Genomic DNA, 18,629 nt, shown 5'->3' with positions numbered 1-18,629 from the left:
AGAAGGTACCAAAAGCTATGGAGAGTTTTGCAAGCCGAGGAAAATAGAATTTAACCAGGCAAGATATCAAGATTTAAAGATGCAGAAAATAAACTGTGCCAGGGTCAATGTGCCATGGTTCTGGGTGTCGCAATTCACCTCGCCTTGGATGAAAGAAGAGACGTTTTGGTGACTCTGAGACTGGTGACTTTTTTTTCTGGCTGTCTGGTATTGAAGAGAAGGTAGCAAAGCTACTGTTCTTACCTCTAGGTAACTTGACCAAAAATAGCCTTTTCTGAGAAATCTCTGCCCGGGAGAAGCTGGCTTGGAGAGTGAGCATTTGGGCTGTTTTTAAGAAACGACCTTATTATCCAGGTGACAAAAGCTGCTTGCGGTTGTTGTTTTTAGATAAGCCCTCGCAGTCCTGTCCTAAAAAGCGGTGGGTCTGAAAGACCAAAAGCCCCTAGTGGAAGAAAGCAAAGAAGATGGAGAAGCCAGGTCAAAGTTGGTACCTGGTTGGTGGCTGCACTTTCATATTGGTTTTTGCTTTCTGCTTAACACATGACACGAGCTCTGTCTAGCTGTCCTGTGTAGCTACCGGTTATTAGCTGGCTGACTTTTCAAAGGCCTCTTCATTCAACATGATTGCAATTTGAATGCCCATTTAAAGACATGATAAAGCCAGATGTCTATTTATATCAGAGGTGAATCAGTTAGCCATAAGGGTACAGTGCTAGGAAGCATGTCTAATGACCTGTAGTGCTGTTCACAGCTACTGGCACAATAAAGCTCATGAATGTGTTTAGAATTGTAATTGTGAAAGCTGTTTTTAAGACTGCAGTAGCTATTCCCAACATGGTTTCTTCAGGCTTCTTAGGTGGAAGTAAGGAAACATGCATTAGATGAAACCTTTCTCTTTAAAGGTGACCTTGCTTCCCACCTGCATGTTTCCTTTTCTTTGAAACTGCACCTGGCAATTAAAACCCAGTGTGGCAATCCAGGTTCAGGACCATATTCCTAGAAGAAACCCTAGCAAGCATTTTGAGTCTGTATTAGCAAAGCAGCCTAGATTACCATGTGCTAGTGTTTAGGTTCATGACCAGCTCCTGCAGTGCATTTGCAGTTGCGTGAGCAAGCTGTTTTGCAAAGCAGTCACAGTCAGCATGTCCTGTTGTTGCCTGATGAAAACCTGCTCTCGTTACCTTAGGTAGTGTCCTGGAGAAGTGGGGCTGGAGGGGAGCCGCAGAGGTCCAGCCTCTGCCTGAGACAGGATCAGCCCTGTGCAAACCATCCTGTGCAACCACAATCTAAATTCTGCGTAAGACTACCCTCAGCCTTGATGCAACGTAGACCTAACACCCTCATCTGCCACGGGGAAAGCAGGGGACTCGCAGCAGTCATGAAATGCTGTCAGTATATACACCAGAGGTCCCAGGTAGAGAGCCATGCCGCCCAGTGCAGAGGAAGACAAATGTCCCTGACCCCAGATATGGCAGTTGGTCTGATCCTGAGCAGAGGGGCAAGATCCTGTGGCTTTGGTTCCAGCAGGACAAACATTGCACCCCAGCTTTAGTTGTAGTCAACACCTAATGCCTCTGGGGATGCTTAAAAACACCATGACACACATAGCAGGAAAAAAATCGGGGGCGTGAGCAACCAACAAAGCTCAGAAGCCTGGAAAATCCCCATGGTAGAAGATAGGCATTGCTATACCTGGATCATCCTTGACTGGTGGCTCTCTAGCCCCTTGAACATCTCCGGTGATGGAGAGTCCACAACTTCTATTCAGGTCATCTATTCCACTGCTTCGCTATTCACACCGTAAAGAAGTTTTTCCAGTTCTCCAACCTAAATTTACTTTGCTGCAACTTCAAGCCATTGGTCTGCATCCTTCTCTCTGCAGTAAGAGGAAAGGTGCTTTCCCTCTGCTCTGTGGCAGCCCTTCCAGTGTTTGTAGGCTGCTCTCATGGCCCCTTTTAAGCACTTTTTCCACAAGCTGAATATGCCCCGCTCCTTCAGCCTCTCCTTTTATGACTTACCTTTCAAGTCCTTGAGCATCTTTGTTACCCACCTCTCCAACTCTTCCACATCCTTTTTAAAATGTGAAGTCTGGAACTGCACCCAGTATCCAGGGCAGGCCTAACCAGTGCCAAACAGGGAGGCCCATGTCTGCTGCTTCTATGGGTGCAGCCCAAAACTGCATTCGCTTTGTGTGCGGCTCCTATTGAATCTGTGATCTACCGAGACTCCCCAGTCCTGGGGGTCAGCCATCTGTCCCTCATCTTGTGTTGTGTGTTTTTGATTATTCTTCCCAAGGTGTAGCACCTCTCTTTTGTCCCGATTGAACTGCACCCTGTTAACTCTAGCCCAGCTTTCCAATCTGTCACAGTCTTTCTGAATTGCACTTGCATCCTTCAGCGTGCTCACATCTTTCCCAGGTAAAAGTCCTGTTCAATTTAAATTGGTATTTAGCAAGTTGTATGTTAATGGAAATAGAAGGCCTGTAAGTATTGCTCTGCTCCTTTCTGCACAATTCATTTGACTGCAGATCTTTGTGGGTAGAGGACTTCCTTTTTATGTGCATGGTGTCTGCCTCAAGGAAGCCTGACTGGGATTTTGGGCCCCTTCTACAATCCAAATACAAGTGGGGGTTTTGTTTCATCCAGTGCAGTCTGAGGCAGGGCTCTAGTTCTCTTCCAAATTCCATCAGTTGGCTTAAAACTCTCCAGGAGAAAATACAAATTTCCCAATGAATTCCCTTTTGCAAGGACTGTGGCCAAGCACCCACCTGTGTAAGCCACAGCAGCGGCAACATAAGTTAGGGGAAATAAGTATACAGGTAAGAAGAAAGCGGGTTGGGCTTGTCAAGATGCTTTAAATTGCGGATTGAGACTAGATCTCAGGAAAACTCCCTGCTAGAGCAATGAGGCAGGGGCGCAGCCTGCTTGGAGAGCGGGGGAATCTCCAAGAAGGGGGTGGATAAGCATTGGGCAGGGGTGATTTGGGAGCAGCACTCCTGTGTTTGAGCAGGAAAGCCCCTGAGGTCCTCCCAGGCCTATGATTCTGCCAACTCCAGGCTGGGGAAAGTTCATGCCCATTAGGGATGGGATCTCTAGAAGCTGGCTGCCCTACGTTTCCTGGCCTCGAAGCGAAGTGAACCGTTGCTGTAGAAGAGAGGTTTCCCATGGAGGCTGCATTGTCCTGCCCAGGTGTTGGAGGCTGAATGATGGGTGTGAAATCATTCTGTCTGGAACAGGTTACCTTGTTTCTGGACACTTTGCAGGAAGCGTGTTTGTTCCCTCCATGCAGAAGGGTAGCCGAGTTAGAATAAATGCAGTGCCTCCCTCCAGCAGCTAATCAATATTACACTTGGATGCATGCAGCCACAAATAATATGGTTCATTAATGCCAGTCCTTTGGGAACAGCACTACTGGGTAGCTAACGACAGTGGTGTCACTTGACAGCTTCCGTTCAGTTCCCTAATCTTCCTTTCAGCAGCCGGGGCTATTATCACGCTCAGTGTCTCTCAATAAGCTCTGTATTTACGTGTGATTGTTCTTCCAAGCTAGCCCCTTCTGGGACGATTGCATGTGGAAATGTCAGCATCACTCTGATGTCTACCTGGTCTCTGCTGTTCGGCTGCACCTTTGATGGCTCTGGAGCCTTTTAGTTTTGCCTTCTTCTCCCCATCTGCCCGGGTCTCTGTGGGCTGCGCACGCTGAAGCTGGCACTACCGTGAAATCGCACTTGCTTTCCCGGCTCAGTGACCAATGTGTAGCCTGGATCTGAACAGTGAGGTGAATGCCTGGGAGGGATCTGGGATCGTGTCGTTGAAGATTCAAGTGATTCTGACCATTTGCTTCTGCCCTCGTACTTGGGGAGGCTGCAAGAGTCGCTTGTATAAGCGTGATGCAGGGGCAGGGAATAGCCAAATGGTCTCACTTGCTCCTCCGCTCTGCGGATCTGCTTTTATGGATCGAGCGGGGGGTTTCTCTAGGTTCTGGTTGAATAAACAGCTGCTCAGGAGGCAACGGCAAATGCTGGCTGAACCCCAGAGCTGCTGCAATCCTTCTCCAGGTCGTCTACCTCTCTGGTCTTTCCTTCGACATCTCTGTTTGAGGCGTGCTCTTCCTTCCCTCATGCTTCTCACTCCAGGGACCACATCCTCCTGCTCAGTTCAGTTTGCCAGGATGACGTGCAAAAGAGCCAGCTCTCCATTCCCCGGGGGGATCTCTGGCCAGTCCCGTGTTCCAGGGATCTTTCTAATATCGCTTAAATGGCTCAGAAGCCTTCCCTTTCTTCCCTCCCCATCATTGCTGACATCTAGACTAGTTAGTTGGCCTCTGCCGTGCAGGGACCTGCTTCTTCAGGCTGTGTCCAAGCCCTCCTGCTGCTTCCTCTAGCACTCTTCCTAACCGTGCACATCATCACAGCTTTGGCCCAGGCCCTCACTGATGATCTTCCAAGGTCCCTTCCAGCCCTGATGTCTAGGAAAAACCTTGCGTCTTAGTCGAGAGGGATGCACCGCATCACTTTCTAATCCTCTGGACAGCTGCCTCTGCCCCTCGAAACCATTCAAAACTGCTGCAAAGATCATTTTCTTGCTCATTTGCTTTTCTGATTTCTATCATCACTGCAGTGCCCATCTTCATCGTTTGCTTCTTGTGCAAGCACTTCTCCCTTCCTTCTGCGCTGCCTCCGTCTGCAACGTGGTCTCTGGACTAGACAGTAAAGCTAGTACCAGTTCTCCTTCAAATCCCTCCTCGCACTGGGATGCCTGAGGGAAGCTGTTGCTGGAGGGCAGCTGTCAAAATGCTTGCTAGGCACTTCTGATGTTTATTTTTGCTTTTCTTTTCTTTTTTTTTTTTTTTAACTTAAAAACATTTGAAAGGCATCTAGCTGCACGGTTTGAGTCTGTAAAGGTACTGCTGTTTCTTTGGTCCTTCCCCCGGCTCCCGTGTTTGCTATGCAAGCTTGTTGACTCCTGTGTTTAGGAGATGGCCAGCTCTTCATAGCCGGGGTTGCATCTTCCTCTGTTTTGTAGGGTCTCGAGCCCAAAGTGATCCTAATTCTCTGTTACTGAGCTTCAGATTACAAAGAAAGGATAAGCGTTTCCTTCATTTCTCAGGCTTTTGATTTGAAGGTTGGGGTTTAGCTGATTTTGGAGCAACGTGCTAGCAAGTCCAATACATGGTAGAGTTGCACGCTACAGCTACGCTGCCGTTTCAGTGGGGTTAGCCTGTGTGTGTCACCTTTCCTGGGGGGATTGTCCTGGGGGAACATCATGACATTCCTGCTCTGAATTTGGCCGCCCAAAGGTAAAACCACTGCAGTTGTCCCTGCAAACTCATGCAGAACCAAAGACTCCTGGACCAACTGAAAGAGATCTTGATTCTTGTGCTCTGCGAGCTTCTGCTTTTAGTCTCAATGGTGAGTCACTTTGCAGTCCTTTGTGAGCTGCCAAATGCACAGGGCGCTGCAATGTACGTGTGGCAGCAGTTCTGCAAAATGGTGGTAGCATCCCACTTGGCTCCAGAGTTGGTTTTATGGCTTCATTTGGCTTGACTCCAGTTGCAGTTTAGAGTTTGTCTGTTAGTCATGTTAGATGCTCAGTCAGGGGCTTAATGGTTACAGGAAAGCGAACCAAATGCGGCTGTTGCTGCTGCTACCCGATGGAGTCTCTTACCGTCCCACCAGCTAGAGAGCTTTTCTTTAGGAAGCAGGGTTAGGATCATAGAAAATGAGGGTTGGGGGGAGCTCAGGAGGTCACATCTAGTCTAACCCCCTGCTCCAAGCAGGCCCAGCCCCAACTACATCCTCCCAGCCAAGGCTTGGTCTATCCAAATCTTCAACACTTCCAAGGATGGAGACTCCACCACCTCTTTAGGCAACCTGTTCCAGTGGTTGCTTTTTCTCTTCTCTCGTTGAATATTTTCCTCTGTCTGGGTTTTTGTAGCCACTTTTTATTGACTTTTTCTTTTAATTCAATCATATAACCGATATGCTTATTTCACATCTGCCACTAATAAAAAAACCCAACAAATTTATGTTGTCTTTAAAATAGAGGTGTGGGGGGGGAAACCAGCGGTGACCAAATTGTTAACAGGTGTTCAGTGGCTGGAGAGTGTATTTAGAGATGAGCTACTTCCTCTGTCATGGAGAAGGTCTTGGATGCCAGTAGAATATATTAATTCACAGTTCTTAGGATTGGGTTTATGATGTTTACATTGCAAAAGCTACCATTGTCCTTCAGAAACGCGGTTGAATCTCAGAGCTTTGGCTGTTCCAGCATGGTGGTTTCTCTGGCAGGCATGGTGATGCTGGCTTTTAGTTCTGGATGCAGAAACAATTTGCCACGTGATCAGCAAGGATGTAAATTTGGCACATAAGTCACTCCGTACTAGCTGACTGTGTGCACTCTCTTATGCAATGGTGAGTACAAGGTAACTTACCTTGTAGTGAGATAGGGCATGTTAATGTTACCTTGCATTGAGCATGTATTAAATGTAGGGTAGATATTGCAGAGTGGCTGCTGTGGTGCAAGTCCTCATCCTCCCTGCCTTATAGTTTCATAGTTGATCGGGTCGGAAGGGACCTGAGCAGATTGAGTCTGACTCCCTGCCATGGCAGGGAAGAGTACTGGGGTCAAACGACCCCAGCAAGGTGTTTATCTAACCTCCACTTAAAGCCCCCCAGGGTGGGAGCCAGCACCACTTCTCTTGGAAGTTGTTTCCAGATCCTAGCCGCCCTGACCGGGAAGTCGCACCTCCTGATGTCTAGCCTGAATCTCCCCTCTGCCAGTTTGTGACCGTTATTCCTGGTCACTCCTGGTGGTGCTCAGGGGAACAGGGACTCCCCCAGTGCCTGCTGGTCCCCCCGACTAGTTTGTAACAGGCCACTAGATCCCCCTCGGCCTTCTCTTGTGGAGGCTGAACAGGTTCAGGTCCCGTCGCCTCTCCTCGTAGGGCCTGCCCTGCTGCCCCCGACCATGCGAGTGGCCTCCTCTGGACCCTCTCCATGCTGTCCACATCCCTCCTGAAGTGCGGCGCCCAGAGCTGGACGCAGGACTCCAGCTGTGGCCTGACCAGTGCCGCATAGAGGGGGAGGATCACCTCCTTGGCCCTGCTCGAGATGCATCTGTGGATGCAGGACAAGGTGCGGTTGGCCTTCCTGACCGTGTCCCCACACTGCCGGCCCATGTTCATCTTGGCATCAATGATGACTCCGAGATCCCTTTCCGCCTCCGTGCTGACAAGAGGGGAGTTCCCCAGCCTGTAGGTATGGTGCCGGTTGTTCCTCCCCGGGTGCAGCACCTTGCACTTGTCTGTGTTGAATCCCATTCTGTTCTCATCCGCCCACCCTGTAACCTGTCTAGGTCCGATTTGCAGCTGATTCCTCCCTTCTAGTGTGCCCATGTCCCCCCACATCTTAGTGTCATCAGCAAATTTGAACAGGTGCTTTTTACCCCCTTGTCCAAGTCACTGATGGAGATGCTGAACAGTGAGGGCCCGACGACCGGGCCCAGGTCGAACACGACCCGTCCACCACCGCTCTCTGGGTGCGGCCCTCCAGCCAGTTGGCGACACATCTGACTGTGTGGGTGCCGACACCACAGCCCCCAGTTTCTTAATGAGAATGGGGTGAGAGACAGTGTCGAAGGCCTCCCAAAAGTGCAGGAAGACGATGTCCACTGCTACCCCTGCATCTAAGGATTTGGGGACCTGGTTGTAGAAGGCCACCAGGTTGGTCTGACAGGACCTGCCGGTAGTGAACCCGTGTTGGTTGCCCCTAAGCATAATCTCCCCTCCGGCCCCTCGTGGACATGTGCCAGGATAACTCTCTCAAAAAGGTTGCCCAGGATTGAGGTAAGACTAACTGGCCTATAGTTCCCAGGTCCTCCTTCCTCCCCTTTTTGAAGATGGGAACCATGTTGGCCCTTGTCCAGTCCTCTGGGACCACACCAGAGCACCACGAGTGCTCGTACAGCCGTGCCAGGGGTCCCACAATGATCGCAGCCAATTCCCGCAGCACTCGGGTGGAGATCGTCCGGACCCGCTGATTTGAACACGTCCAGTCCTGCCAGACATTCCCTGACTAGTTCCTCACTAACCCTTGGTGTAGGTGCACCTCCCCTGGGGTCTAATGATGATATGATTATATGATATGAAGGTGAATGTGGTAGCATCAACCCATATCTTGGGCTGTTTGTCGGGTGCCTTCCCTGGCCTCAGGAGCTGAGCTCTGCTTTGCACAGAAACAGCAGAGGCCGTGTGAAGTGCAGGAAGCTGCACAAACCTCCCTCTGAGAGATGTTAGTTAGAGCAGAGATGGATGGTCCAGTGGTGCCAATGACGCTTTCCCACATAGCCGTGTAGCGTCCTAGCTAAGGGAAGATGTGCTGCTGTTAGTTGCTCCGGAAAAGTGGGGTGCTACGTGTTGGATGTTCAAAAGGCACCAGTGGGTCACACTAGGTCTGAGCAGCTTGAGTAGTTGCCAAATGAAGGCAGGACCTCTGTGCAGCGGCAGCGTGGGGCCAGGATTGAGAATCCGTTTCACAAGGGGCTTGGCCCCAACCAGCGTCTCCAGTGGAAGTCGGCTCTGAACATGCTCGCAGGTGCTCTGGTAAATCCTGCTCCTACCTGTTGGCATCTGTAGTCAACTAAAAACCCTTGAATATCCAGGACCAAGGACAATGCAAGAGTGTTTGTTATTGTAGTACTTCTTTTATCATGATTCTTTCATTTGGTGCTTCTTCTAAGGCCTTCAGGTAAGACATCACAGACAATCAGGATGGGAAGGGACCTCAGGAGGTCACATCTAGTCCAACCCCCTGCTCAAAGCAGGACTAGCCCCAACTACATCATCCCAGCCAAGGTTCGTCTACCTGGGTCTTCAAAACCTCCGAGGATGGAGACTCCATCACCTCTGGGGAGCCTGGTCCAGTGCTTCACCGCCCTCCTTGTGAGAGTTTTTCCTAATATCCAACCTCAACTTCCCTTGCTGCAGCTTGGGCCCATTGCTCCTTGTCCTGTCATCTACCCCCACGGAGACCAGCCCAGCTCCATCCTCTTTGCAGCCCCCCTGCAGGGAGGTGAAGGCTGCTATTCAGTCCCCCTCGGACTTCTCTTCTCCAGACTCAATCAGCCCATTTCCCCCAGCCTCTCCTCACCAGTCCTGTCCTCCAGCCCCCAACCATTTTTGTTCCCCTCCACTGAACTCTCCCCCATGTGTCCACATCCTTTCTGTAGTGGGGGGCCCACAACTGGACACAGGACTCCAGATATGGCCTTGCCAGTGCCCAGATAATGTCGTGCACTAGAGGAAGAACCTGTAACATCTCTATAGTGGACATTTCTAAATACAGCCCCAGGCTTGGGCTGAATAAAAAATAAAAATAGAAGAATGTTGACAGTTTTCTGGAATCTAAATGGGACCTGGCTTCAATAGAGGGGGAAAAATCATGGCTCGCGGCTTTTTTATCAGAACAGTAATAAACTGAGCAACCTAAAATTGACATTACATCTTTGCCATGTTTGATTTTAATTCCCCGTTAGCTCCTGGGTGTGCGTATGCAGTTTGCAGGGTTGTACAGGTGCCTCGTAACCCATCCTAAGCCAGGGGATGGGAACAGGAGGATGGATGGATTCGTGGTAGGCCGCGAGTCAATGCCACGGTGACTGCCACGCTGTAGTGCCTGGCTTAGCAGATCTCGTCTGACCCATTTTTTCGTTCGTGCCCTGTTGCCTAGCAACAGATGCAGCATCTTTAAAAAGCCTCGAAAAGGGGCCTCCAGCAAGAGATGCCATGTTTTCATATTTTTTCCAGCATAGCCAGGCATTTCTGGCCATTACAATGAGTAATTTGCCCTTGTCATGGTTTCATGAGAGCAGTCAGATTGCAGGATCATGTTACGTGTCCTACAAATGAGCAAGGCTCTTGTAATGAGAGAGCTCATCTCGAACGGTTTCTAAACCAAGAGCTCTTTTATGTCCTTTTGTTTAATTGTTGTGCAGGCCACTTTCCTGTCTTGGGGTTAGGATAGGCAAGACTTCTTCCCTGACCCTTGCTGAGTTGTTTTCAGAGGAGATGTCTGCGGTGACCTGCCTGTCGTACGGTGTAGCTCTTGGTAGGAGCTGAATAATAGACGTACTCAATTCTAATAATTAAATACTGGCTTCATTAGATCTACTGTATCCCACCCCGGCCTCCCACACACAGGCAGCATGATAACATCTATCTGATTGCTCTGCTTTGTACATTAATACACTGTTATTTTTCTGGTGACATGAAAGCCTCAAAATAAGCTAATTGCCTCTACTTGAGCTATTTTTAATTATTTGCCTTGCCACAGTGCATCGTGGACCTGCATCTCCTTGCACTAGGCGCTGTGCGCTGAAGAGTGCCTGCCCTGCAGGGCTTGTAGTTTGGGACTAGCAAGGGGTACAAACCGATGGCAGAGTCCCAGGAAACCTTGGGCACTTTGGTGGTTGGTTTGGTGGTTTGGCTCAGCCTGCCAGGAAACTGAACCTTTGCTGCAGTTCTTGCAGGCGCCCGGCACAGGAGAGATTTGAAGGGGAGCACGAGGTGGCTTTGCAGGGGTTTGGGCAGCTCCTGAGGAGAGGAGCAGAGCACATGAAGAGGCTTTAGCAGACGGGAGCCAGAGCCTGGTGTCCAGCACTGGTCCCAGTTGGGGTCCTGCTCACCTTGCGTCTCGGCCTCTGAACTGCTTCTTGTACCCATGTTGCCTGCCCATGTGCAGTTCCTGCTAGCAGCCTGGCACGAGCCAAAGCCCCTATTTCTATGGTTAAATTGTAGTAAAATGCATTAAAAAGTTCTTCAGTTGGGCACAAAACATTGTGAACATTGCACACCCTTTCCGCATCATCTGCCAGCGTGAATAAGCTTCTGTCAGACAAATAGAAAGGGAATTATCCCCTTGACTTGCCTGTTGTGTTGTATTGCCCTTTGGATACTGTGCCTGGCTTCTCATGTGATTGCTCCTGTCTTGTCCCCAGCGAGTGCCATAACTCTTCAGATCGCATCAAAGTGCGGGTCTGGGATGAGGACGATGACATCAAGTCCCGGGTCAAGCAGAGGCTGAAACGCGAGTCAGATGACTTCCTGGGACAGACCATCATTGAGGTGCGCACGCTGAGCGGAGAGATGGACGTGTGGTACAATCTGGGTGAGTAGCTTTCCAGCGGTCTCATTCGGGTCACGAAAGTACGGCTTCCCCGGGTCCACTTGAAATCGGAGAGCTCTTCGCTGGCGTCTCTGGTGTAGTTTGCAGAGTGGGTGTGCACGTGCGTAAGGAGAGGTCTGCTTAGTAGGGGGTTGTGGAGCTGCATGTTCTCCAGAGGAAAAATCTCATTTTGCACCGTAAAGGCAAAGCTGCCTCCACTTGCGTTGTGAAGTCCTGGGGACAAGCATCTGCTGCAGGGAGCAATGCAGGAAAGGGTGTGGGGGACTCAACCCATTCTGCAGAACTTTCTGCCCATCCGATGTGTACTCATTCGTATGCTGGCACAAGTGCTCCAGGATGTACCAGGACATGCGAGGGCATGGCATTAGGCTGTTTCTTTGTCCAAAGCATTGAGAGAAGATAACACTGCCCAGGGAGGAGTGATAGGCAGTCCTGCAAAGCTGAATCAGCAAGTGTGATGGTAACTTAAGGAGGGTGGCAGCCTTTTTTTTTTTTTTTCTTCCATCAATGGTTGCACAGGCAACTCTTCAGCTGCAGGGCAATGCTGCCATGGAGAGAATTGCAGCCGTCCCCACGATTGCAGCTAGCTACCACTCACTGGTCCCAGTGTTGTATGGAGGTGGGACCCTATGGAAAGTGCAGCTCTGCAGAGCGAGGAGGCGTGCTGCATGCAGGGACACGGATGCTCCACCACTGGCTTTATCCTGGAAGGAAAAGTGAAGCTGGCTCAGTTTGGCCAGCCTCGTGGCAGGTGGCCCATCATGGGAACCCCGGGGAGGTGTGATGGCCCCTGACTGGTGGCCTTGCAGCCTGTTTTGAGCTCGTGCCCTAGGCATCCTCTTGGTTTGGTCAGATCAGTACTTTTGTCGTGTTTTCAGTGGGACAGAAGCAGTGGCAGCATCCTCCAACCGGGGGGTGCGACAGGAGGTTGCTGGTCCTCTGGCACTCCTCGTTGCTTCATACCACCCCTGTCTGCTCTCTGGCTTGCTCGGCTGAACCTGGAGCTTGGAGATGATCCTTAATCTCCATTGTTAAGTTGCTGCTGCCAGCTCTCAAGACGCCCAGTGTGGGAGCCGGGTCTCCGGAGAGGCCATGGGAGGAACAGCTGGTTACTTGGCTTTGCAGGTGAGGGAGGGGCAATCCTTGGGACTCTCCTCTTGGTTGAAGTTTTCTTCTGGATTGCCCGTGTGCCGGAGTTGATCACTCTTTTTTATAGCTTTGTGGGAGATGTCAGTGCGGTTTTTCACCCAGACCCACTCCTCTGTCCTGTTGGGGCAGGCGGCGCTGTGGAGGTGACGCACTTGCAGGTGAGAGGTTTTCACGTGACTGAGCATTGGGACAGGCAGAATACCTGGGGCATGGGCTAATGTGGCCTTTGGCCTGTCGGTCATCTCTTGGGATTCATCCCAAAACGAAAAACTTCCGTCATTTCTAGAATTGTCCCTGGCCTATAAGAAAAGTGGGTGTCTTTGCATCCCGGTGTGAGTAGCTGTGCACAGCTCTCGGCTGGAATGAACTGATTTGTTTGTCGGGGCCGTCTCGGAGGACTGGGCTCCTTTGCAATCCCACCAGGCGGGCCAGGAGCAGCAGCAGGAGACAGGTGCTTCCTCGGCCGGCTGGACCCATGTAGTGACTGAACACAGGCTCTCCATCTCTGCAGCTGATAAATGAGCGTCTGCTCCCAAGCCCAAAGGAAGCAGGGAATCTTTAAGGCTCACGCAGGGACTCGGGCAACCTTGAGAAGGGACCGCTTGCACAAGAGCAGAAGTCGTAAAGCAAAGCTTTGAGGCGTTGGTAACCTGGTAGAAATGTCAGCTTCCCATGTAGGCTATCAAGAAAGGCAGGAAATGCTGGCAGAGGAGATGCAGGCGCTGACCCGGAGCTACGGACTTCCACTTGCCCTCGTTTTAACAGTCAATTAATCGAGCAGGATGGGGAGAAAGGTTCACGCCAGAACAATCTGCGGGGGTGGAGAGAAATGAAACGGTTTGTTCGGTTACATAAGTCGGTGTGAAAGACGCTTCTAATGGTTTCTGACAGAAGAGGAGTTGGAGGGGATTGCAGCCACTCCACTGTCAACACCGGGAATCTACAAAGCACCTCGCGCTTCACGGCCCGAGCAGCGCCAACTTGGGGAGGATGCTTTGGTCCTTGCTCGGTCCGGCCTGGAGATGCAGACAGGTCTGGGTGATGAGCTGCTGAGGCCAGAGCGGACTTTGCGTTGGGCCTGTAAAAGGCGGGCAACTGCTCTGGGTCACCCTGTTCGTATGAAGCACGTTTGCAGCCTGGAAGACTTGAGCGGGGGCATGTTACCTTCAGCTTCGTGACAGCTACGAAGATGGCAGTGACTTGGGAGCGATGCCCTCGCCCACGAGCACGATGTGCTTCCGTGCTGTAAGCATTTAAAGACATCTCTAATTTTAGCCTTGCTTAATTTTAGTCTTTTGCTTGTGCAGCAGTATTGGAGGAATGCTCCTGCTTTGTTTTGAGGGAGAGAAAAGCCTCTGTCAGACGCAGCGGTTCTGTCGCAAAGCTCTGGGCGTGTGCCTACACTTGGGACGGGCTAGCTTGCCAGCCAGTAATTCTGATGCTCCGCTGATTTGTAGTCAGGAACGCTTCATCCTTCCCTTTCTCGACTCTAGTATTGGAGTGGTGCCAGCAGAGTAGCAGCGCAGAGCTTGTTTGCCTGAATCCACAAAGTTACGTGAATCCGCGAATTCCCCATCCCTCAACGTGGGGCTGCGTTACTCAAAGCACTTGCCGCCCTACATTAAGACAGTAACTATAATAAAATCACATGCTTCAGATGACTGGGTGAAGCTCTGTAGGAGCAGGGGCTGGGAAGGAGGGTTGGTTTGGGGTTTTTTTTTTTTTGATCCTTGGGCAATTGCAGGATGTTTTCTGTGCAGTTTTTCACCTTCCTGTGAAATGCAAGGAATTGGCCATGGCTGGAGACGGGATGCCAGAGGGGTGACAGCAGAGACAGGATAACGGGAACCGACGGCTTGAAGTTGCAGTGAAGTAGGTTTAGGTTGGAGATCAGGAAGTACTTCTTGCTCTTAGCTCAGGGAGGCACTCGACTTAGATGCCTGGTGAATTTGGGGGCTCTCCATCATTGGAGGTGTCCAAGAAGAGGTTGGACTGTCACTGGTAGGGGATGATCCGCTGGGGCTTTAAAGCTCGAGGTTTCTGGCTAGAAGGTTTTGCTCCTCTGCTCAGGGTCAAACCAGTGCTGCTTTGGTGGCAGGTAGACATTTTGACCCCTGGTCACATTCATACGGGCTGTGCAAGTTCTCATCTCCCTCAGTAGAGGGGTTGAGGCCCTCTACCTGGGATCTCTGAAACTTATATTAACAACTATTTTTACAGAAGTAGGTTGTTGGCTCTCGTGGTCCCCTCCCTAACCTGTGGCCTCTTTGGGTGTGATGTCTTGTGTTGTCAGGCTTGGTGGTAGTTTCACTAAGAGGTTAGATGGTGGATTTGTATAGGATGGTGTGGATAGGGACCATCCTGCCTCAGGCAGGGGTTGCACTAAATGACCTCCCCGAGGCCCCTTCCAGCCCCACTTCTATAACATTTCTATGAACCTGTGCTAAAATGAAGCTACCATTGGAGTTCCTTGAGCTTTGAACATCTAACAAGTCTTAATTAGTGGTCCAAGAGGAAGGAGTAGGAGTGTGTTTACAAACATTTTCTGTGGACATAAAGTTGGGAGGCACTGATAATATGGAGGAGAGCCAGAATATTGTCCAGGAAGAACTAGATGACCTTGAGGACTTACGGTAGAGAGAAAATTAGTGGCATAATAATAGGTGCTTGGAAACGATTCCTGCTATAAGATGATGGACGTATTTGGAAATAACAGGGCAGCAGAAAGACCAAGGGTGTATTTTTCAATTATAGGATAATTGAGAGCCACCAATGTAATGCTACTGAGAAAAAGGCACGTGCAATTTTAGGTTGTTTAAGTAGCTATATTTCCAACAGAGCTAGAGAAGTATTAATGCTCCTGGTAGGACCTCACCTGGAACGTGCCGTACGATTCGGACCACCTGCACTCAAGAAAGGATTAAGCCTGACTGGAATGGGTGCAGAGATGGGCTACAAGGGTCATCTGGAAAGGAGAGAGGCTATTTTACCAGGAGAGATTAGAAGATCTGTGCTTAGTGTGTGTGTGTGGTTATTTATTATTATTTATGGTATGCCAAGGGTTTAAATATAAGGGAAGAAAGAGAGCTGCTGAAGTGAATGGAGAGCATTAATACAAAACCAAATGGGTGCAAACTGGTCTGGAATAAATGTAAGTTGGTCTTTAGGAGGGGATTTCTAAATATCAGGACAGTGAGGTTCTGGAACAGCTTCTCAGTAAGAGTAATGGGGGCAAAACGTAACTTGTTTTATGGGGAGCTTGATAGTTGGAGAACAGAATAAATAATGCATTTGCGAAGGGGTAGCGTGACCTGGTTGCCTGTAGACGGGGTTTTACCACGTGACGCCTGATGGCAGGGAATTGGATCCAAGGCAGGAGGTGCCTTTCAGGCCTGTGCTCCAGTGTTCGTTGAGCAGGGCGCTGGGCAGTAGACCTCGTCTCGAATACAGAGGTATCGTCTGTGAGGTTGCAATGCGAAAGGACTTCTTTACCCAACCACCACAGGATCCCGTGCCGGGATGTGTAGCCCCACAGGCCACACGTTTGTGTGGGCTTGGGTGCGTTTGGCTTTCAGCTGACACCTTAGCTTTTGTTACCCCTGGATCTACCCACCACTCGCCCATTAACCTTGAGTTCCCTGGCTCTTTGCTCATTGCATTCATTCACCATCAGACCTGCATACTTGAAAATGAAGGGGATCTGCTTGTGCCCACTTGGCAAATGCAGCTTTGCATATCATTTTATATTAAAAATGTTGTATTCAAGGGGTTTTAAAGCATGTAGCTGGCTTCACATTCGGCCTTAATTTTCAAGTGTGTTGTTTCTTTCAGCAGGTTGTCATGCTATTGTTGTGATGGCTGGCTTCAAATGCGTCTTTAATTGCTGCTTGTTTTTTCTTCTAGAGAAAAGAACTGATAAATCTGCGGTGTCTGGTGCTATCCGGTTGCAAATCAGTGTGGAGATAAAAGGAGAAGAGAAGGTGGCTCCATATCACGTTCAGTACACCTGCCTTCATGAAGTAAGTATACTGGAGCCGGATGACAGTATCGCACTTCTCCCTGTGGAAGGAGGACTAGTACACCGCCACTCCTCCTTCCACGTGATCCCATATGGCTGTGCTAAGCCATAGGGTCAGTAATGCTCTACCTCTCCTACTTTTCATAGTTTCATAGTAGCTAGAGTCGGAAGGGACCTAGGTAGATCATCTAGTCCGACCCCCTGCCTTAGCAGGAAAGAGCACCGGGGTCAGATGACCCCGGCAAGGTGCTCATCTAACTTCCTTTTAAAAATCCCCAGGCTAGGAGCCTGCACCACTTCCCCTGGAAGCTGGTTCCAGGCCCTAGCCACCCTGACTGTGAAGTAGCGCCTCCTAATATCTAATCTAATTTTCTAATATCTAATTTTAAGCAGGAGGAAATTACTGCTATGCTGTCTTATTAAGTAGAGCAAAATTAGTTCTGGCAGCTGACAGGACAAGGAGCAGCACGGGAAGTTGAGGTTGGATATTAGGAAAAACTCTCACTCGGAGGGTAGTAAAACACTGGAACAGGCTCCCCAGAGAGGTGGTGGAGTCTGCATCCCTGGAGGTTTTGAAGACCCGGGTAGACAAAGCCCTGGCTGGGATGATGTAGTTGGGGCTGGTCCTGCTTGGAGCAGGGGGTTGGACTGGATGTGACCTCCTGAGCTCCCTCACCTTCTGTGATTCTTTGATTCTATACGTTTTTCTTTCCCTGTGATTTTTATGCAGAGTAGCGACAAATCTGCTGGCCAAAGAGTGCCACAGATTCATCTCTAAACCGTCTGTCAGGGTCTTGGTTTTTGCTGTGCCTCAACCTGCGTTATGTGAAGCCTGGGTGCTTTTATGTACAAAGCTTAATCTGTCCAGCTGTAACTATAAGCATGTTAAGGGGTATCAAGATGTATTGGCGTGACCTGTTTTCAGAAGCTAGAAAAACTGCCCATGTGCTGGGTCATATGTGGCACTTAAAGTGATTTGCAACTAAATTGTTTCTTGAATGTCTTCAGTGTTGTTTCCTGGGAAGTGAAGCCCCCAGGTGCCATGCAGGCTCTGGCTATTTAAAGCTTGCCCCTCACTGCTGCACTGATATATGGCTAGGGGTCTCCTTGAGAGATCGGAGGAGATCCAGTATCCATGGATGTAAAGTCCGTGGTTTGCGTTGATACGGGAAAAAGTGGGCCAACTCTACGAATTTTTGGAGAAAAGTCATGAGAGTGACTGAACGATAATACAATATGTAGCAAGAGTCTCAAGGAGCTCGGTGTATTTAGCTTATTAAAGAGACGGTGAAGGGGACCCAAATTTCATGGGTCTCTCAGTCTCGCAGGCAAAGGTGCAGCAAGGTCCAGTGGCTGGAAGCTGAAGCCAGATGCATTCAAATAAGAAATAAGGTGCACTTAATGTGAACCCCTGGCACATTAAGAGATCAGATAATGTGTTTTCATAGTGTTTTCTGGCCCCACCTATTAATCGTAAGGCCACGGCAGGACAAGGATGTGAGATGAATCATCCTACTTCAATGGACTGCTGAGCAGGTGGTAGGATCATGTCCTTGGGCATTAGGCTTTTCCGTTCATTGACGGCTCCTTGCCTGCTGAATGCAGGAGGTCATCCTGTTGTTCACTTTTCCAAGGCTGCTGCTTTTAATCGTTTCCTCTCTTCCATTCGCTGATTCTGGGGATCCCAGACAAAACAGGAGATGATTTACACATAAAGTGATTATTAGATCAAGATAAATCATTGGTTAAAGCTGAAAGGTCTGTGACTTGTAATTAAATCATAAGTTTTTTTATGTCACTTGGTTCACGTGCCAAGGAAGTGACTGTCCCTGAAGACTTCTGTATCTGGATGAGAGGTGAATTGGAGAACTGCTCAGAAGAACTGAGCGTGTGCAGGTTCCTGCACTCCAGCTGTGCAAAGAAACCTTTCCAGTGTGGCTAGACGAGGTTAGGAGGCATGGATGGGTGATTCTAGTCTGTGGGAATACTCTTAGAAATCATTCTCTTTTTAAGATTAAAATCATCACAGGGTTTGCCAACAACAAATACACAAATAAACCTGTTACCTCTGCTAGTTTATCAAACTTGTCCATTTTTATTCCCCCCCACGACTTACATGTTTGAAGAGACCAATGAGTTTGAGACTGCACTGGTGCAAGAAAATTCTTCTTTTGCATCACTTACCAGCTCCTTACTCCGAGAGTGACGGGCAAAAGGCCAGGTATGAAAGTGAAGGGATCCTGTCAAGGATGCTTGGGAAGAAAACTGAGTCAAGCAAAA

The 18,629-nt window shown here is 49.6% G+C and overlaps 1 protein-coding gene across 3 annotated transcripts in view; it reads left to right on the top strand.

Annotated features, from left to right (window-relative positions):
* Positions 1-18,629, top strand: part of UNC13B (unc-13 homolog B) — a 326,084-nt gene that overhangs the window by 215,646 nt on the left and 91,809 nt on the right. For all 3 annotated transcript variants that reach the window (XM_090037508.1, XM_090037507.1, XM_090037509.1), the window contains 2 exons: positions 10,995-11,164; positions 16,235-16,350. In XM_090037508.1, coding sequence (XP_089893634.1) covers positions 10,995-11,164; positions 16,235-16,350 — 286 coding nt within the window. The remainder of the gene's footprint in view (positions 1-10,994; positions 11,165-16,234; positions 16,351-18,629) is intronic.

Source organism: Crocodylus siamensis, chromosome 3 (assembly GCF_052110815.1).
Source record: "Crocodylus siamensis isolate JL-2025a chromosome 3, ASM5211081v1, whole genome shotgun sequence".
NCBI classification, from domain to species: Eukaryota; Metazoa; Chordata; order Crocodylia; family Crocodylidae; genus Crocodylus; species Crocodylus siamensis.
This window is presented reverse-complemented; position numbering and strand designations above follow the sequence as displayed.